The sequence below is a fragment of the Solanum verrucosum genome, unplaced genomic scaffold, assembly GCF_900185275.1.
Source record: "Solanum verrucosum unplaced genomic scaffold, falcon-dt-bn FXZP01000022.1, whole genome shotgun sequence".
Taxonomy (NCBI): Eukaryota; Viridiplantae; Streptophyta; class Magnoliopsida; order Solanales; family Solanaceae; genus Solanum; species Solanum verrucosum.
This window is the reverse complement of record NW_026020086.1, coordinates 1,708,165-1,731,145: the sequence shown is the minus strand read 5'-3', so window position 1 is coordinate 1,731,145 and position 22,981 is coordinate 1,708,165. Positions and strand designations below refer to the sequence as shown.

At 29.0% G+C, this 22,981-nt stretch overlaps 1 protein-coding gene across 1 annotated transcript; it reads left to right on the top strand.

Annotated features, from left to right (window-relative positions):
- The first annotated feature begins 18,243 nt into the window (after positions 1 to 18,243).
- LOC125824360 (uncharacterized) lies at positions 18,244 to 22,421 on the top strand. Its single transcript, XM_049503727.1, has 4 exons — positions 18,244 to 18,559; positions 20,671 to 20,714; positions 21,297 to 21,597; positions 21,923 to 22,421. Exons 1-4 carry the CDS (start codon positions 18,508 to 18,510, stop codon positions 22,234 to 22,236), a joined length of 711 nt encoding a protein of 236 aa, XP_049359684.1. The 5' UTR covers positions 18,244 to 18,507; the 3' UTR covers positions 22,237 to 22,421.
- The last annotated feature ends 560 nt before the right edge of the window (positions 22,422 to 22,981 follow it).

The following is a 22,981-nucleotide window of genomic DNA, read 5'->3' as shown; positions in this document are numbered from 1 at the left end:
TATAAATTCCACTTATTGTTTAAATAATTAAGGATTTTTTTCTTAATTTAATTTTTCTTAAATATTCTATTACCTTGTTTGGCCAAGCATTTAAGAAGTTAAAAGTTTCTTTTACTAAAAAAATGTTTATTTTAGATGGTTAAGATATTTAGTTGAATTTGGTCCCTTCGTAGATATTCGATAAAAAGATAAGTTAGTCAAGTTTTTAAAAAATAAATATTTTTAAATAGTAGTGGACATTACTTTTCTAAACTGAAAAATGTAGTTGGTTTAACATTGATAATAATATTTTTTTCAGATAAATTAATAAAACACAAATCATTACAAAATGGATTGGCTAAACATATTCAAAAAGTCCATTTAATTTAGCTCTCAAAAAGTCGAACATAACTAATAAAAATGAACGAATATAGCTAATTCTAATTCTCTAAAAGTAACTTTTATAAATTGAAAAATTATATATATATACATCTTGTTTAGAATATAATATAAAAAAGGGAAAATACATTTAAAGAAACCTCTGAACTTGGCACGAAAACTTACTTTAATACTTCAACTACACGGGTGTTTATATACCCCCCTAATCTCATTTAAAGTGAATAAATACCCCCCTTAATGCTGACGTGGCATAAAGAAAATAGTTAAGCGAGTCTTTCTTTTTTATTAAAAAATTGATCCCACTAATATATGTATTATATAATTAAAAAAAGAAAAAAAAATCATCCACCCGGCCTCCCCTACTTTCATCTTCTCCAACCCCACCCACCCCCAATCCCCTTTTTCTTCTTCTGCAACCCCCCCCCCCCCCCCCCCCCAGCCCTTTTTACTTATTTTGAACCCCCTTATCTCGCCCTTTCTCCTTCTTCGAACACCCCCATTGTACCCTACCTCACTTGCATCTTAATCTTCATCTTTTTTTGTCTTGTTTTCAGATCTACTAAAGAGAGAAAAATCATTAAACTTCGTTCCGATCAAACTTAAGATTTCTGTCAAACTAAAGAAAATTTCATTAACACATTTTTATGATTTCAAAAATTATGATTGTTGTATGTCATGAAAAAATAAGGGTTTTCGAAGATGGAATATTGGAAAGAATTGTTTTTTTTATTTATTAAAGGGTCGAATTCATCTACATTTTCAGTTGATTTATTTGTCCTCAAATACCAAAGAGAGCAATAAATCGGTAAAAAATTCAATGTAGGTCCATATTTGTTGCAATCTCACATCAATGGATATTGATAGAAAATGTATGAGAATTTTCTCAAAAGAAACTAGTGAAATTGTTAGAAGATATTGAGGTTGAAAATAGAGAAGTCATTAGTGAAAATTAATGATAATCGAGCAAGAAATGAGAAAACACTAATGGAGGTGGAAGGTAGTGCATCCATTGAAGAGAGAAGGGAAAAAAAATTAAATTTTAAAAATTGATTTCCAACACGATTCTGACGTGGCAATGATGTGGCATTGATATGGCAATGACTTGGCGCATGTGTAATATACTTGCCACTGTGAGACTGATTTTGTATTCTTAGGGGGTATTTATTCACTTTAAATGAGATTAGGGATATATAAACACCCGTGTAGTTGAAGTACTAAAGTAAGTTTTCGTGCCAAGTTCAGGGGGATTTTTATGTATTTTTCCTATAAAAAAAAACAAAAACCAATAACTATATTATCCAATCAATGAAGAATCTTACTAATTCAATTCGTTAATTACTCGAGCTTTCACCTTCTCAATCATGATTCAATTTCTCATCCTATAATTCCTCTCCCATTTTCTCTTCTCAAATAGTAACAAAATTATTTTTATTTTTCTAAATTCAAACAATTAATTTTTATTTTATTTTTTGTTTTAAGTAAGATGGAAGGTACCTAAAAAAAGGTAAGAAAATTAATTGTTAGTTAGTGTGAATAAGACGCAAAGTAATAGATGAGGCATCCACGTCAGAGCTGAGAAAGATAAACAGATTAGCTTCAATATATATAGATAAATAAAACGTCTTAACCACTCTATGAAAATATCTCTCCATATAAATAATCGTCCATCAAAATATATTATTATTAAAATTTATATATATTTGATTAATAAATATAATTATTATTAATTAATTAGTTAAATATATAATTTATTTGAATTAATTTGTGTGCATCTCAGTGAAATATTTTTCATCATATGAGTTTACCTGCACTTTAACTAATTCCTTGAGATACTTGTCACGTCTAATCATCAATAAATATAAAAAAATATGTCCATCAATTTTAGAATAGATGAGAAAAAATCATATTGAAGAATTTGATACACATCCTTAATATTTTTAAAAAGTCCGAATAAACATAGATTATACAAGTGGCATTAATGCATTATAGACAAATTGGAGTATTTCCTACTTACCATAGAGAAAGAAAAAGAAACATTTTTGTCCTTCTAACAGAATTTGAATCCTTTTTATACTACTTTTTCCTGTTCTCTTTTTCCCTTTTATTATTCTCTTTTTTGCTTTTTTAAGGATATGAATTCAATTATAATATTTTTGGAGGGAATTAAAAGAAAAGAAAAAAAAGAAGATAAATTCTGGGATCTGGTTCTTATTCTCATATAACTTTATATATATTTATAATAAGTTAGAAAAAGCACAAATTATTGCAAAGTTTTTGATAAATGTGGGATAATGAGACATATCAAGCAAAATTTTATCTTCTTTTCTCTCTAAAAGAATTATGAAATTTTGTTCGCGTTAATAGAGAGATTTGATTTTGTAGTCGATTATAAATATTAGTTTAACTATATAATCTTTTACGTAAGAGATTAGAAAATAAACATAAACATATGAGATTTGTAGAATTATGTAGTATTGTTCATGACGGAGCGCAAATTAATAAGGATGAGTTTAAGAAAAGGAGTTACATATTTCTAGGTTGTCAAGATTTATAAAGAATGAATATACATAGTAACATCTTAGGTGAATTCAACACAAGTTCATACAAGATTTATATTTTTGAACTCGTTACCTAAAAGAGTGTGAAATAAATTCAAAATTTATCAGATCAAATTTGACAATACGTGTCATGGATTTAGTTATGATATAATCAAAGGATATAAGTCCCAATTGGGCAATGCATATCTCATATTAACTTACTAAATAGCAAAAAGAATGTGGCCATGAGGCCTAGAGATAATAAAGTTAATAAACAATTTCTTCCAAATATAAAAAAATTAGTGAATAAAATTATTTGATATCCATATTGGTTAGAAAATAAGAGGTACTTAGTAGATTAGTCAACGTATACATAAATTAATTTAAATTTCACCATCATAAAAATAAAAATATAAACATGGTTGGTTGTGTGATTATTATTGAATTGTGAAATTGAGAAAAAAAACTAACAAAATTACATATTTGTTAGATTAAAGTCTCATCATATCAATAAATCAAATCTTTCTCTAAATTAACGTTGCTTATCCCTTTAAAATTTCTGCCTCATAATTGTCTTTTTTATTTTTTTGGTTGGGTTCAATTAATCAAGACGTTGCATCGATGGATTCAGAATTTCTAAAAGGCGGAATGACTTGAGAGACCCTTGTAGTTGGCTCCATTTGTCAGTTGAACCCTCCTACTCACCACTTTGCCAATTGAACACTTAAACTCAACGGAACTGTACTTTTTAAACCTTTTTCTCATCTGTTCAGTATGCGTGTGATACAATTGCCTACGCTTGAAATTCCACGTCATTTTATATTGACACATAAGAAGTTATATATATATATAAACATAAAATAGCAGCGGAAAAAACCCTATCCACTCCACCGCCCCTCTGTTCTTTGTCTCTCCCATCCCATTTTCTTCTCTTCTTCCTCCCCCATCCACCTCTCTCACCTCCTCCACAACCATAAACTTCCCCGATCAAGCAAAATATGTATTCTTATCTCCCGTTTCTTTAATTTCAAATAAAATGGAGTAGAGTTTATAAACTAAAAATTCAGAAAAAACATCAAGTAATTACGCTAGTGGACCAAATTGGAGGAATTTAAATAAATTCTTATCTTTGTGTTCCTCTTAAAAAATATATCTTTACGTGTGTATTTCTGATTTCATGAAGAAAATGCAAGTAACAAAGATAGTTAAATAGGCGATGAAGAGGGATTTTAGGTGTCGTTAGTGTCCTTATAGTTTTTTAGCGACATTTGTTCTATTTTTATTACTGAGAATAGATGGGAAAATAGGAGAAATTGAGAAAAAAAAATATTGATAGAGATAATGGTGGAAATGACAGATAAAGGTGGAAATGGCAGAGATTGAGGCCATAGACGAGGGGAAGACAAAAGGTTTTTTATGTTTTCCCTTTGATTTTTTTCATCTTTCTCTCCTTTTTTTTAAGTTTTCTTTGATCTTAGTTATAATTAAATTAAAAATTATATGTCCACGCGCTTAATAAACGTGCAATCACGCACTTTGTCCACCTAAGGCATTTTGATGCCACATCAGGTCAGAGGGGTTTAAAATGTAGAGTTTCCTCGAGTTTGAGTGTTTATTTGACAAAATGGTGAGTAGAAAGGTCCAACTAACAAACGAAGCCAACTACAGGGGTCTCTCAGACTATTGCCTTTCTAAAATACAAGTGTATTATTAAAGAAGAGTGTTTTCTAAGTGGGAATTGATTCTTATATATATATATAAATAAATAAACAATTCACCATTCAATTTGCAAGTACACTATTTGATCGTTTTATATTATGGGGTCCTGCAAACATGGCATCAAAATTATTAATAATTATCGTATTGTTGATATGATGAGTTGTTGTATATTTGTTATATTCCAGGTAATACTCAACAGAATGTATAATTAATACAATATATTAGTTATAAATACATTGTAAATATCAAGCAAACTATTAAATAATATCATAGCTAATTCATGTATTATTTTTTTTGATACATCTTACCAAATGGTTTCCTAGAGTTAAATAAATCAAGTTATGTTTGATTATACATTTTATAAAGAAGAAATCAAAGAACAGATCATTTTATTTAAAATTTATAAAGATGAAACCGAAAATTGGATTTGAAGTACTTTTGGACTTTGAAATTCATCTCCAAATTAAATTTTGAAATTTTATAATCAAGCAGTGATTTTTAAATAAATCAAAAATTAATATAAAAATAAATAAATAATTCTCACGGCTAAAAAATAGCTATTTATATTTTTTTATTAAAATAATTGTTTGATTCCATAAAATTGTGCCATCTATTTTGAGATAGGATAAGTAAATTTAATGGGATTATGGTTGGTAGTGCTATATTTAATGAAATATTGTGCGGTTCAAGAGAAAAAGTTTACATCAGCCAAATGAACATGTTTCGGGTTCCGTATCTGAATACACGATAAAATATTTTTATATTATATACATTTAATTCATATTTCAAAAAAAAATTATGATGTGTGTTTATAAGTATTTATCGTGTAAATAAGTTAATTACATAAAATATATTAAAATATGTATGAAATTTTACGGCTTATTAAGATTAATGTGTATAGCAAGACTTTGAAGGGCTCTTACTTAGCTTTTGTTTAAAGGACCGATCTTAAAATGAGGTGTAAAAATAGTCGGATTTAAACGGATTAATCACTAAGCACCTCTGATTTACAAAGAAAAGTGAGATATTCATGATGTGTATATGACGGATGAACTAACCTCTTTTCTTTGATTGTATTGATACTTTGAAAGACCTAATGAATTGATATTTTCCTATTGATTCATATCATTTCAAGAGATTCAACGTAAATATTACGACGTGTAGATAATTTTTAATATAAATTTGTAATTAATCAATGAGTCCCACTACTAAACATTATAGAAAAGCATAATTCACATAGACCGTCCAATTTAATTGTGAACAAAAGATAATTTAATCCACTTAATTGACGGATATTATTCTTGTGTTCCCATTTACGTACCAATTTTGTTTATTATGTCATTTTCTTGATAATCGATTTTCTATCCCCCCCCCCCCCCCAAATGGAAGGACTAATTAATTAGGGCATGTTTGGAAGGACACTCTGGTAATTGAATTTGGTGTAATTGGTGTAATTACATTGTCTTGTCTTGTTTGGAAGGACAGGTAATTACTTGGTCAGCAGGTAATTGGAGTAATTGGCAGGGGGTAATTACACTCTACAATTCACAGGCAAAGGCTGTGAATTGTTGGTAATTACATGGTGTAATTACCACCTGATTACTTTTTAATTTCTTTTTTTTATTTCTATTTTTATTTTTTTGTTTTAATTTTTTTTACTTCTATTATTTTAAGTTCTTTTTTTATTTTTATTATTCTAAAAATTTGCAAAAGTTTATTTTTTATTTTTTATTATTATATTTCATTTTCTTCTTGTTCTCAACCTTACTTTACGTGATTTTATGTAATTTTCTTGTATTATCTATTTCTTTATGCGATGCTTATTTTCTCATTAGCATAATTTTATTAGTATTCTAATTTTTAAATTAAAAAATAAAATTTATTGTTAAGTAAGGTTATAGACTTACGTTTTCTTTATTAAGAAAAAATAAAAATAAATCATATTTATTGCTATGTTGAAATTTGTTATAAGAGTATTATGTTAAATTTTTTATTTTGAATTTATAACCTATGTTATATTTTCAGTTTCATTTGTTTTAGTAATATTGAATTTACATTGCACGTGATTTTTAATTAGACTTGATAAATTATATTTTTGTCAAACATTTAATAATTTATGACATTTTATTTATATATTATTCTTTTTATCAAACATGCATTTCACGATGTTCGTAGAAACTTCACACTTTAAGTTGTTACGATCAATTCAATTGAAATATATTAATTTGAAAAAATACAAATCAATTATTTTTTTCATAATATTAGTTACAGAAAATATGTTTATTAATTAATATATTTTTAAAAAAGAATATATATCTTAAATATTTAATTTAATGTCATTTATAAAGTTTCTTATTTGTCTAGTATAAATTTTAAATAATTAATTTTTATTTTTAAAATTTATTATAATTTTATGATTGCAATTGTGCATCTAAACAGAACATGTGTAATTACATTGTGACATCCAAATAAGACATGTGTAATTACTGTGTAATTACATTGTGGCAATCAAACATGTCAGTAATTACTAGACAGTGTAATTACTAAGCTGATAATTACTATCCTAGTAATTACATCAATTCCAATTACCAAGTGGCTTTCCAAACAGACCATTAGTGTCAACATTAATTAATTATGCACTTTGACTTTTGGGTAACGTGTCACCAAAGACCTGTCCCATGTTTAAATACTTAATTTTTTGTAAATTAATTTATCTTTTTTTATACTCCATTTACATTTGACTATAAGTAGAAAAGAAAAAAAAGCCTTTCATTTTCTTTTTGTAACAAATACTTTTCCATATGGCTATGTATGAACATCATCAGTTTTTACATTAATTCATCATCTAGAGAAATTAAAATGAACATTAGTTTTCACATTAATTCTTTTTTCTCTCTTTAAAGTTTACACTTAATTTGACAAGTGTGTAGGAAAGCTAAGTTCCACATGATTCATCACCTTGTGAACTTATCTGAAGATCAAATGTGTGACACACTTATTATTTGAATATTTATGATCGTCAAATTTCATTGACTCTCCACATTATGTATGTGTTTCTAAAGCTATGGACAAATGTAGTAAACTCGCGAGAAAACAAGCAAATGCACTAAACGAGGCCCCACATGATCGATCCGCATCTCCATATTCTCCGTATCGAATTATTGGTTCTAATATCAGATGCTAGGCTAAAATAATTCAAAATACTCTTAACATGATGTGATACTTATTTTTTAGATCAAATTTTTAATGTATATTTTCCAAAAGGCCTCATGATATTAAAGGTAGCTTTACACGATTACAATTTATATATAGTTTTTTTTTCTTTTCAACTATCAATATGAGACTTTATTTGCATTCAAAATACGAGACCTGAAATGTCCTCTATCAAAAAAAAAATTCATTTTCAAGACTCAAAACTTGAAACTTATAATTAAGTATCAGGAATATCAATTATCCCATCAAGTACACCCATTAGTCCATCCACTATACTGACAAAAAAAATCACTATTTTCCATTGAAATTTTCCACCAAAAAATGTTACAAAAGAAAAAAAATGTTTAGTAACTTTTCTCAACATTTCAACGAGAATCTGTTTTCCATGCGCTCTCCTATTCTATTGATTCACAAAGAAAAAACTTTTGTTTCTAGCCGCGATCATCCATTATTTTATTTTTAACATGTAAATTCTTTTAATTTTAGTGGCCTGTAAATTGGTATCCTATGTACTTGGAGCAAAAAAAACAAATATGTTTAAATGCACAAGTACTGACAGCAGGTGACAACTATTTTAGGAATCAAGCATATTCTTCATTTATTCACAACTAAATATGCACTCTATATATGTTATAATTATATATACCCAAATTTTTTATTTATTTACTCTCTTTTTTCATAGCTTTAAAGATTCTCACTTTTTTTATTAGTCAAAATATTTTTGTAAGTAATTTGATGAAAAAAAATGTTTTTTTTCCTATTTTGACAACTCTTTAATTATAATTTTTCACGTGACATATTCAAGATTACAATACTAAGAGATATTCTAGTAAATAATATATATTTTTAGTTTAAAATTATAATATTCAAAAAACTTTTCTACTTTATTAAATTTCATATAAAATCAAAATAAGATAAATAAATTAAAACAGACGGAGTACTAGGTTCACTACAAACAAAACAAAAAAAAAACTTTCAATAAATAAGAAAAGACTAATTTTTAGGAGGGGGGGGGGGGGGAAGGGGGAGGATGTCAAAGAGATAAATTGTTAATTTTGAGAGGCTGCTGACATTTGATGTATCCAACTGGAGGTGTGCAAACCTCCTAATTGGATAATAGTCTTATTAAAATTTTTTTTTTTTCTTTATAATAACGGGGATCGTATCAATTTACATGTATCTGCTTTTATCAACACAATCATAGTAATGCAAAATTAATATTTTTACTAAGAGAGTTTAGAATATGAAGAAGCAAACATATGAAAAAGTCAAGTGTGATTCAAAATCTATTATATATACATAAAAAATAATTTTAATCATATATGAAGAGTGTAATTTTCATCAACGGAATTCAAATGAACCTCCTCAATCTTATCTAACTCCGCCCTCGAGTCATAGTAACTAAGCCAAAAATCTCGTTAACATTTGAACCTAATCTCACATAATTTTCACACACCGTTGACTGTTTCTCCACAATATCTTTTTCATGCACCCAAAGACGTTAGTGGCCTAATGACCAATGCAATGGATTGAGATTCATAAAATCTCATGTTCAAGATCTATCAAAGACAAAAAAAAATGATCTTTCTCCAACTATCTGACCCTTAATGAACATAGTTTCTCAATATTTACACAGATAAAAATAACAAATATCTTTAAAAATTAATCGAAATATACACCAATATCAACCGAACACCATAATTATATATATATATATATGTAAGTTTCTTTCTCATCACTTAATTTTCTAAATTTGTACAACCATTGTTGTTGTATAAGAATTTTGTATGTCATAGTATGGTTTTGTTGTCACATTCATATATTGTAATGAAAGGACATTAGACTAGTTGGTTTGGCATGTGGTCATCAATTGGATGGTCACTAGTCATAGTAGTAGCTAGTTGCTAGGGTCCCATATGCACATCTGTTCATGATCTGGATATTTTTGTTTAAATATTTTTAAAAAAAAATTCACGTTTGATATTCATAATAAGATTAATTAAATTTAAATTTACATAAAAAAAAATACTCCCTCCGTCCACAATTGTTTGTCAGGGTAAGGTCATGCACATCCCTCAAGGAAAATTTAATACAAGGTGTAATTTGACTAATATAACCCTACAATACCAAGAATATCAAAAGTCCACATAACTTTTCAATTGAACTACACTATCATTAAGGGCAGAATTGGAAAAAAATGACTAATTATTTCTTGATTATTTAAATTGACAATTAATCTTGGACATCTATTTTTAATATACCTGCCAAATAATTGTGAACGGAGGGAGTATATGTTTAGAGTAAATAGCTTTCTAACAAAGACAGTTATATATTCAGCATGATTTGAAAATGATATTTTTTAATTAAAAGTGAAAGAATATTTAACGGTTCATTATAACTTTTGATTGATCCATAACTCTTATCTACTCTTATCTCTAGATCTCACTAACCTCTTTAGTTTTGCTGTTGGTGTATGATTGGTAGACAAGGGGACAACACCTTTTTTTCTTTTTCTTTTTTACTAAGATTTGCCCATTTGGTGAATCTTTATATTTTTATTTTTAATAAATTGGAGATTTGGGTTTGGTGAATGTCTTGGCGGTTGGTGTGTGGTTTTAATTTGTTCATATAGTATCATGATATCCTAAAATTCTCAATGATACTATAATAGTCATTCAGGAAAAAATTATCGAATGATACCATCACAATCTATATATTATGATGATATCACAAATATTGAATGACATCATATATATATATATATAGTGATGGTATCAATCAAACTAAAGGCGCATTAGGCCTAGTATCAAGGATTTAGAGTCTTCCGCCCCTATCCTAATGCAAAATTTGACTAGCAAAGTGGTGGAACGTCACACTAGGCTATGAAGGGGGCACGCAGAGTAATTTGTCTAGACGAAAAGAACATAAAAAGAGTTAATTAAGGATGAGCTATGAACAGATAATTAATTTTTTTTTTGTATCCAATAAATGTAGTTTTCCCTTTAATTTAAGGCTTATTCACCCGAAGGGCATTATTTCGAGATGGTGTTTAGTTTTTGCCTTTTAAATTTGTAGTTTTTAGATTTTATTCTCCAACACTTTAAGTAATAAAAAGAGTGATAAAAAATATCTCTGAAGTCAAAAAAAATATGTTTGACGTAATTTTTTTTTTTTATATAATGTATTAAAAAGATGCCTACAGAGCATAACAAGTTTTATTGCTTAATTCCTATAAAATTTAACAAAACATAACTTAATTCATGCAGAATGAGATAAGTGTATTATTCATTAACGTATTTTAAAAATGTGATAGATGTTTTAAAAAATCCGCTTAGGCGCTTATAAATATAACCATCAAACCATCTTTATTTATGAAATTACCTTTGGATGATAAAATAATTTTTTTTATTAAATACTAGTAGAATAAAAATAGAAATAGAGTTACCGTCCAACATTTAGTGATGGTGAAATGAATTTCAATGTCCAATTGAGTGTAGACAAATCTTATATCCTTGGAATGATTGGTGGGACCTATTTTTTATTAATAGCATAAATTATTTTTTTCTAAAACAAAATACTTTTGAAACATTAATCAAGTACAACAACAGATCTAATATAAACGAAACATTTTAAAAACTAATTAATTAGACATACATTGAGACTATTATTTTTTAGAAGTAACAAACACAACAGATTAATTTTCTACCCCTTGTTTATGGATTTTCTAGTCATTGTCAATATGTTCACATAAAATCTAGATTTATGTGGTTATGTATTCTTAGATACCATTTCCATTTATGTTAGCTTAATTTATATCCATCAATTATGCCATTTATCACGTAGGGATTCTAGAAGCTCAGAATTATGTTTTGCCATTAAAAGTATGATGTAGTAATCAATAAAATAAGTTCACTACAAAAAAAAAGGAGTTATTGCAACAGTTTTTTATGCATATTACGGTGATTTTCAACCGTCACAATGCACTATAAAGAATTTTAAGATTTTAAATTTAAATTTGAGTAGAGAAAAAAATAGTATTAGATAATATCTTTTCGTGATTTCTTAAAGTCTTTGCACGCATAGTTATTTGAATCATGTGTTGGTGGGAGCTTTTAAGATTTTTTATAAATTAATTGAAGTGAGTAAAACTGATGACACTGCAATTTGAAAGAAAAAAAAAATTTACCTTTTGCTATGAAATGATGGACATTTTATGTCAATTGATGAAAGAATTGATTCATACAGCAATTTTTTTTTATATTTTTATAAATATTCAATATTCACTTTAGAATTTAGTTAAATTTAAAGTTATATATTGTAAAATTTATTTCGGAGATAATGCTTTCAACATATTATTTTTTTCTCAAAAGATCAAATCTGAAATCTCTTAATTGAGATTTAGGAGATTCCAAATTATTCTACCACGATTCATATTCAAACATATAGTGTTGTTGCTGTGATTCACATAATAGTATGTATTAATTTTGGATAGACTTGTAATCTATCTTTTTCTTGATATTTCATTTCATGTACAAATACCTTGAATCATAGTAATATATGTTCTATTACCATGGGCTACCTTTTAAAACCATATTCCAAAATTTTCAAATCATCTAGAAGATACAATTAGATAAACCAAGTGATCAATGATGTAACTATAGATTTTTTTTGACAATAAGCATTAATTAAAAATAAATTAATATTATAATTTAATATCCTATCATTAGTTAAACCACACTAATAGCAAACAAAATAGGCATAATACATAATGGGAAGCGGGCTAGCCCCCGAAAATGCCCCGCCTGTAAGTTCCTATGTCGTTGGGGAGTTTTAAAAAGCTACATTTTTTTTTACTTACTTTTCTTGTTGCATAATTCAGATAGATAGAAGGAATAACGTGTCTTTTAACTTGATTTATTTTCACATTTATGCCCTCCAACTCTGAGTGCACAAGTAGACACTTAAATTTGTATAAAGTTGAACAAGTAGACACATGAGTTTTATGTGCATAATACAAGTAGATAATCACGTAGGACACAAATTGACATATAGGATGTCACATATGACACAAATTTCTCGTTATCTTACCTTTCTTTGTTTTGGTTTCAAAATCAAATATTCGACATCTACATTGAAGTTTGATTGAATTTTGATTTAGCACATTCCAAGGTTTATCGTTGGGGGTAACGCTCCCAATAAGATTTTTTTCCCCCTCAAACTGAAGAATTCTAGTTAGAGAGAAAAAAATCTCAAACATCCCAACACAATTCATGTTGATTTTATTATCTTACCAAATTAGAGAGGGAGAAAATAAAATCTTGACAAGGAAAAATATATCAAATCAATAAATATAATCACTATGTGAAAAAGAGAAACAAAGAGAGTAAAATTTTGAGCAATTATTTAATGTAATAAAATATTATTCTTATCACATATGAAATACACTTGATTTGATCGGGGGATGGTCATAATTGGTTTCCCCAACTTTTAGGAAAAAAATGAAAAATGTCCTATTGCAATGACAACAAAGTGATAATCCAAGAAAGGGAATAATAACATAAAATATGAAAGTGACCATAAAAGAATCTTTTTTTTTTATTAATTAAAAACACATATAATTATAAAATAAAAATAAAAACAACGGTCCAACCCAAACATTCCATGTTGTCTTGTGTTTATGCCAAAACACAAATTAAAAACATGTATTATGAGATTAAGCCAGAATTTGGTACAAGTTAATACAAATTAAAATAAAATCTACTTGGCTTCAATAGCCTTTTTATATTTGGTAGTAAATTTCATCTGGACATTTAAAATTATGATTTATTTTAATTAAGTACTTAAATAATGATAAAATGTTCCTATTAGAAATCGTTAGTTCATGTCATCTTATTTATGTATTAATCATAATCGACCATCCGATAAATTTAAAGAATTGTTTGTATAGATCAATTGATCGATCTTGTGAGAATTATGTTTTATATATCAATAATTGAATCATGTGCACTATTATGGAGATGGATGCTGCCATCATACAAATTTTAGTATTCTTTATGAGTTTAAACTAAGAGAAATCTTTTGATTCTATGTGTGATCACGCTCCCCCCAGCCACCACCTCCCTACCCCCCCCCCCCCCCCGCAACAAAATAAAAATAAAAATAAAATAATAATATTAATAATAATAAATAAAACAACAATAATAATAAAGAATTACAATAATTAAGGAACCAGATTCAAGATTGAAGATTCAATGATGCAACTTGTCAGAATTTTTTTAATCTTTTTTTTTGTTTTCTCATTTCATATTATTTAGGAAATTATTTAATAATTCGATTTTTTTATTTTTCTATAATATTTTATGATTAAGATGATTGGTTGAATTTCATAAAACTATTTCATAAAAAATTATTGATATATTTTGTTTATAAAATAAAATCAACTTTGATTCTGTTTTTATTCACATTACTTTTGTTTTTATTGAAATAAGATTCTCCTATCAATAACAATTCCTCAATATTTTATTTTAATTATTTGGTATTCAAAATCTAATCTTGATCCAATCCGATTAATTTATAGTGTTGCATACGGGTTGTATAAAGGGGAGATATTTCTTAGTAGGAATTTATTTATACTTGAATTTAAAATCTTTAATTAAAAATAAATAAATTTTAGCTAAAATAAAAATAAAATAAATTTATCCGATTATTTGAATAAAGATCCCGAATTACAAAAGCTTTGCAGAATGCAATTCAAAATCAAAACAAAGTACACACAATTGATCTAATCTATATTGGGCATGAATTTATTGAAGAGAACGAAAAAAAAGAGCAAGTTACATATTTGGCAGTCGATAAAAATAATTATATTTGCTAGTTGAATATATAAAAATATATACTGTTTTATAATAAAAGATGTATATTTTATGCATCTTATACAATAATATATAAGAAATATATTTGTTTTAATTATTATTTTGGTGAGTAGTTATACATAACAAGTTTTTCAAAGCAGTGACAAATATTCAGACTTTATTTAAGTTACTTAGCTATAGTTTCATAAATTATTGAAATGTAGCTATATTTTGGATTTTGTAGCGAATATACAATACACACACGCTGATATAATATGTGTTGATACAACTCTTTTAGTTGATACAATTGATACCTGTCAATTGAATACAACTCTTAAAATGATACAATTGATATCCATCTAATAAAATAATCATAACTATGTTTCGTAAATACGCAAAAAACTATAACCATGTTTTGTAATTATGCCATAAACTATAGCTATTTATAAAAGGGAAAATTTTCAAAACAACAATATTTTAGCTTTTAGTGGGACTCCTTAGCAACAGTTTCATTATTTATTAAAAATGTCATTATTTTAGTTTGTTAAGGGATTAGTTATGTATTTATTTTATTTTGATTGATTTGAAAGAATACAAATAATTAATAACAGAACAGAGAAAATCATGGAACAAAAAAATTCAAAAAAGGTAAAAACGATTTTAAATACAAATCAATTACGTTTTGAAAAGAGCATAAATAGTCATCTTTCCGTCGAGCGTTTTTTTGCTTTCTTCTTAAGAACATCAAAAAAAAAAAAATGAAAATAATTTAGTTTGTCTTCCGAATCATTCATCTGATAACTTTCAAAACTTCTTCAAGTTGAATACATCATATTTTCGAAATATAATTTTTCAAAATTGACAATTATAAATTTGTCGCATCGAGTGAACAATCGAAAAACAATCAGGTATTTTTTTTGATTTTTTTATTTGTTTGGATGAGATATTCGTATATGTCAAGTACAAGAGTGTTGTTTTTTTTCCTGATTGAATCGGTGAAATCTTTGTATGCATTGGGATTTATAGCTTTTTTTGGATGTTTTGTATCCAAATTATGATGTATAACGAATGAAATTATTTTATTTATTTAGTTTAGTAGCTGTTTTTTCTGTTTGAATGCATACAATAATTTGTATCCCATTAAGTTAATGTAACTAATCGATTATGAACTATATGTTGAATACAACAATATATGAATACAAAAGTGAGATGAAAATACAAAGTTATAAATACAAAGTGAGATTGAATATAAAGTTGTTAATACAAAAGAAATTAAATACTCTCTTCATTTGAAATACAAAGTGACTTTAAAAGGTAAAGTAGGCACACTAAACACAAAACTTGTTGGTATACAATTAGGCTGAATACAAAACAAAAGAGAAATACAAACTTGTTCACATATAAATTGAGATTGAAATACAGAATGAATACTCAATAAAATACAAAATTGTTAGCATACAGTTAGGATGAATACAAATTAAGAAGGAAATACAAACATGTTGGTATACTAATTGAGATTGAAATACAATGCAACCCTTGGATAATACACAAATCAAATGAGGGAATATCCCTAAATTTTTGAATATTATTTGGTATACCTCTAGTAATTCTGATTGAATCAGTCATTATAGACAATCAGATGCTTTTCCCAAAATCTAAAACCCTAAAAGCAAATTTCGATATTATCAAATTTTAAAATGTATTAAATATCAAACAAAATAAACATATATATGAATTTCTAGAATCTACAAAATCTGAAAAATTAAAAGAAAATCACAAAAAGAAATGAAAAAAATTGAAAATAATAAATATAAGATGAATATTTAAACAAAATCACATAAAAATTAGAAAATTCGACTGGAAATCCATAATGTATAGAATCGATGATTTAAACATCAAATAAAAAAAAATTGATAATGGAAATTACCTTGTCAACCGAGAAATCTGTTTGAATTAATAAAGAGATTTTTTTTAACAATAAAGAAAATTTCTTGATGAACAACAATTTAGCACTTTGAAGAAAGATAAACTTGAAACGTGAAAGGTGGGGAAGAAACGTGAAAGTTGGGGAAGAAACTGAATGGTGATGAAAAATGGTTAATGGTTTAATTTATTTTTTTCACTTTAAACGGTTATTGATATATAATTTGGTCTAATATAGGACTCTTTCTAGAAATAAAATTAATTTAAAATACTAAAATCTGAATACATATTATTTTATAAAATTATTGTCATTCTGCCATTTTAAATAAATATTTTAAAGTGTTGTTATTTTGACTAATTATGTTAAGTATTATGACTTAATTGCTAATTTTCCCTTTATGGGGATTATAAAACTTTCTCAAAAAAATAAATAAATGGAAGCCCACTTTCCCAAAATGAATGGGCTTCGTGTGGCGTTGTATAAAGCCCAAAACGAAGCATTAAGACACTGGGTTGGTCGGCCCAATTCAATTATCTGTTAGACGAAACAAGAGATGTTGGCCCAATCATCAAAACAAACTTTTCCAATATATTTAAGAAAAATTACCTAAATACACATCTTATTTTATCATAATCTCTAAAATTCTCTACCATTTAAAAGAATTTCAAAAATCCCCTCTCGAATACATCACTCCCCTCTAGCTGATACATCCATATCCCTTCTCGGATACATTCCTCTCATGTGTATATCCGAGTGTCTTATCCCCTCTCTGATACATCCCTATCCCCTCTATGATATATCCCTCTATCTCAGATACATCCCTCTCCTATGTATCCGGATGTGCTATCCCCTCTCTGATACATCCATATCCCCTCTATGATACATTCCTCCCCTCTCGAATTCATCCCTTTCCTATATATTCATATGTCTGCTGAAAGTCCAGTGATGTATTTGATATTCATAAATTTGAAGGGATTTTTGTAATTTGTAATGTAATTAGCTCTTAACATTATATAATTTATGTAAATTATACTAATATTTACATTACCCCAAAGTTTCTATGTCGCTCAAATTGTTCCAAATCACCTAACACAATGTCTCTATCCCATCAAAAGTTTATGAAAGTATGCTTGCCATCTTTATCTAATGTACGTCTCTTCTACCAACATCTTGCCTTCTACATTTACCCTTCACTTGATCTATGCTTTTATTCCATAGTTCAACATACAAACACTTGAATGCTATCGCCTTTACCATCATAAACGTTAACTTAGCCTCATTTTTCTTCGCCATATTCTTTAACACTATATATATATTTTTTAAAAGTCCAAAATGTAAAAATGCTCTTTATTTTATTCTTTTTACAAAAAAACATAAAAATGAGAGGTAAAAAAAAAGTTATCCGGAATGACTTAATTGGTTTGGAGCGTGGTCATCCACACAGATGACCATAAATCCATCACCTTTCAATACCTTCTAAGTCGAGCCTACCAAGAAGCTGTGACAGAGGTTATAATAACAACGGATTATCTTGATATTTTTTTAAAAAAAGAAAGTAAAAAAAGATAAAAAGTAAGGAAAACTTAACAGCCGTTTCTTTAGACACGTTTCATTTTTATTTTTATTTTTCATCATTAAAAAAAAAAGTTAGTGCAGAAACACAAAGTGGTGACACATTTTCTAATTTTCTCTGAAAATTTTCTTGATCGTCCCACTAATCCCAATCTTCAAGGCCATTCGCAACCCCAAAACCCCGTAAATTTTGTTGGTTTTTTTTATTTTTCACCATTGATTTTATTTTTCCATAAAAAATTGCTAATCTTTTTTTTTTGTGTGTACATTTTTCTTTGTGACAGATTTATTTATTTTTTTGTATAAAGTTGGTATGGGAAAGAGAAAGAGAAGAGCTGACCTCAACAAGACTCCTCCTCCTGCAGGTATTATATGGGGTTCATGATTTTAATTTTATGTTTTTTTTTTAATTTAAAAAATTGGGTTTTTTTTTTGGCATTTGATTGTTTATGACCTTTACATGTTTGTTATAAAGAAATAATTTTTTTGATCTTATAAGAGGAGGGGATGCATAAATAGTTAGAATTCATTAATTGAGAAATGGGATGTTAGTGGTTATCATTTTGTTGTAGTTTTTGTGTATGTTGCTTTGACTCTTTAAAAATGTTAACGGGTGTGTGTCTGATACTTTAAAAGTAATGCATTTTGGAGAATCGGACATGGTGTGGCAATAAAGATAGTTTTTTGTTGATTTGACTCTTCAAAAATGTTGACGGGTGTGTGTTGGATACTTTAAAAGTAGTGCATTTTGGAGAATCAAACACCGGTGTGGCAATAAAGATAGGTTTGTTGCTTTTTGCTTCTTTTTTGGGGGGTGGGGGTGCTAGAAGTGTTTGGGGAATGTTGTGCACCAAAGTTTGATGGTAGATGGTTTGGTGGCAAATGGAGATTTTTTTTGTTTTTGTTAGGAAAAAGATTATTGCTTTTCTTTTATTTTTGCAAATTTTATAACCGTATTGCTACCAGACAGAGGCGGAGCTATAAGTTTTAGTTTATAGGTTCTGAATTCTAAAATAGGCAACTTACTGGGTTGTGGATAATTTATTTGTACATATTGTGAGTGAATTTCTTAACACAAATAAAAGGTTTTGACCCGAACCCGTAGCTTTGTCTCTAGCTCAGTCCTGCTTATGGAAAATATCTTGGTTCAGTCTTTTGAATGACCTTTTTCGTTGAAGGTTTAAATTTGATCAAACTTCAGTGTCCCGAGTTTGGTGGATGAAATGTTAGTAGAAGGTTCTGTTTCGGAAAGTTCGAGTAGTTGGTTTGTGATGATTTTTAATAACGGTGGTGTTCCAGGCTCTTGATGATTATATTGGACCGAGCGTGTGAAAGTTGATAAACATTGTTGAGAGATACGATTTAAATGTAAAGTTATTTAGGAAAAAAGATGTCAAAATTCATTCTTTAAAGCCCAAAAGACGTCTGATCCTTGGAAGTTATTGCTATTTCAGAGTTACTCACTGCTAAGATTCATTGGTTGCCTGCATTGTGTTGTATGGTCATGACCTTTTGGTGCCAAATTAATGTAGATCACAAAATTATTTTCTTCTTTAATCGTTATTTAAGGTTATACGTAGCCATGTTTGAGATCCTCTTTTGTTTCTGTTGAAAATCGAGATACTTTATACTGCTTTATGATAATATGTATTTTTTTTCATTTCTATATTTAGTTTTTCTAACAATTGTGTCCTAATTAGAAATCCAGCAATTAGGAAAGCCTCTTTACTTCATCTGCCTTTATCATCCTCATGTCCGGATCAACTTGTGTACACCATGACTCGTATATGGAGTAGTTTGCTATAGCCTACAAGCACAGGCCTAGTAAATCTGCATTTCAAAGCTAAAGTTGATGGGCTCACACTGAGTGTTGTAGCAGGGTTTTGAACCCGGGATCTCAAATTTGGAAATTGCTATGCCTTAAACATTAGATCATCTATTTAGGAACTCCTATAAATGGAGCTCTCTATGTATTATTCACAACTCAATTCAGTAAAGGATTTCACGCTTCTTTTATCTTTTCACAATTTCTAACTGTCCATGGCTCCCAATTTCACAACTTTGATGTTTTACGGGCATCATGTATATAGCTTCTTCTGTACCTTTCCCCGAAAAACTTCTGTTCTTTGGTGATTTGGTCTTTAGCTTGTCATATTACATGCATTCAAGTCTAAAGTTGTCTTCTTACTTGCTCTTCGATTTGTAGCGGATTTAACTAATAGTAGCTTATTGACATTACAATGGGGGTGCTTCTTTTCGCAAGATAATAGCATGACATAAAAATTATCAGGGTGATTTTTGTTCTCTCTGTGTTGTATTGTTCCCTTTATTCTTCGCTAGAAGCTAAGAACAACTAAGTGAATCTTGTATGGCTCAACCCCCTTCCATCCTGAAAAACGAACTCAGTTTTCTTTGTGCTAATTTTCTTGGAGAAAAGACAAATGAATCATGATTCCAATTTACAAAATTATTGCAGACCTGATGCCACCCTCACCCGGAATGGATGCATTGTCGAAACAGGTTCTCTTTGCCTTTTAATCTCATAATGGAATTCAATAACTTTCTCAGTTTTCCTTTATTGATTAATACATACCTCCTTGTGCTTTGTCTTTGTTTCATTCTTTGGAATGCATTAACCACGAAGAGAAGGTAAATGCTATTTTTCTTTAACAGCTGATACCCGTACATTCAGTGGTGGAGCCACCTTACAATGAGGGGGTCATCTGAACCCCCTCCGGTGGAAAATTATATTATTTATACATGGTTAAAATATTTTTTTAGCTATATATAGTAAATGTCGAACCCCCTTCGGCTACTTCATGTGTCTATTTTTTCAGATTTTGAACCCTCTTATTGAAAATTCTGGCTCCGCCACTGCGTACATTATAGAGGTTCTTGATGTAGGATTAGAAAGTTTGCTTGTTTTTGAGGTTTTGAAGTTTCATCCTGAATAATTCTTAAGTGAAATCTTCATGCACAACTAGATTGGAAGGTGATATAATGTTGTAGATACTTCAAGCGTAATGAGCTTGAAGTACTACACTATTTGAGTGTTTTGTGCTCGTCTTCTTTGTAAGAGATCTCATTTTGCATTATGAGCAGAAGTTCTCTCATCAAGTCGACAGCAGTGGAATAAAGTCTTTTTTAACCATTGCGGGGGATATCATGGATGGTCCTGTGAAGGTAACACAAGGCCAACAATCATCTATTGTTCACCGTCGAAATATTGACCTTCTAAAGTCTCTGAGGCATCCGCGTCACTATGGCCGTCATTATTCTCGACGAAGGTCTGCTAGTAATGCTGAGGCATCAGCTTCCCATGGTGGTTATACGCCTTCTTGTGGTGAGAAGTGGTCTTTAAAGATGGCAAGCAAATGCTCTACAGATTCTGGACATGACACAGGTGCACCTTATGTCCTTTACTTAAACCTCATACGTAATCACCTGAAAATCCCTTGGGCGCTTGGTATGAACCTTCTTCTTATAACTGAAACCTCATATAAAACTAAGTAGTTTCACATGGACCTTTGTGCCTCGGAAGCCAAGTCGTTCTCATGATAGAAGACAAAACAGTAATTTTGATAGTAGCTCAGTGTTACATCACAGTGAGAATTTCTCTTTTCCTTTTAGTATTTATCTAAGCACGATTCTCATGTTTCTGTTGAATCTACTTGAAAAACTAGAGCTTGAAACATGTCTCACTTCATTTTCTTTGCATTTCTGGTCAGATAATAGGCAAAAAACAGTTCACAGAACAGAAGGTGTTCCGTCCAGTTCATTGGCAACGAGGATGATATCATCCGATGCAGGGAAACTCTTTTGTGTATTATGCAACAAGTTTTTGAAGAAGGAACCTTACATCGTCCTTGAAAACAGTTTGCCTATAGGTGAGACGTCTATAGTGGCAGTCTTAGCTTGTGGTCATCTTTACCATGCTGATTGTTTGGAACAGAGGACGAACCGTGAAGATAGACAGGATCCGCCCTGTCCAATTTGTCTCGGCTTGGTTTCTCACGTCGATGCATCAGTAGAACTGGATTGAGTAGTAGGTCAGCTTCTTTACCTGGATACTGATCATCTTTTTGGAGATTAGAATCATCTAGGGAGATACAATCTTGTACATGATTTTGAACTTTTTTTTTTTTTGTATCTTCAAATATTGTATAGTAAGAAGTTGAAAAATGATAAATGGGGATCATGTATGGTAACTTTTTAAATGTTGTATGATACTGTGGTTAGTTCATGCCTCTATTAGGTCTATTTGATTATGCATGCAAATTACTATCTTTGGTTTGGTGGTAAGAGTGCAACACATGATGTGTAGTTAAGACATACGTTACGTGTATGAACTTCTGCTGAGAACAAAAGGCCGATATTTAAGTGGTGAAGCATACAAGGACAAACCTATTCGACTATTTCTCTTTTTCTGCATTAAAACTGGGGTGGAGCCAGTTAGAGGCAAGGGGTTTCAGGATTCAGATAAACCTCTTTCGGTGGAAAATTATATTGAATAAATTTGATTATGCTTGTAAATTAGTAATTACTATGTTTCTAAGCACCCAAGGCATTGGTTTGTTGGTAAGAGCGCAATATAGGATGTGTGGTTAAATCTATTCACGTGTTCAAACTTTGTTGAGAATAAAAGCTCGGTACTTAAATGGTGAACAAGGACAAACCTATTAATAAGCACCCAAAGGCTTTGGTTCGACTGTAAGAGCGTAACACATGATGTGTGGTTAAGATCTACGTTACGTGTTCAAACTTTGCTGAGTACAAAAGCTCGGTAC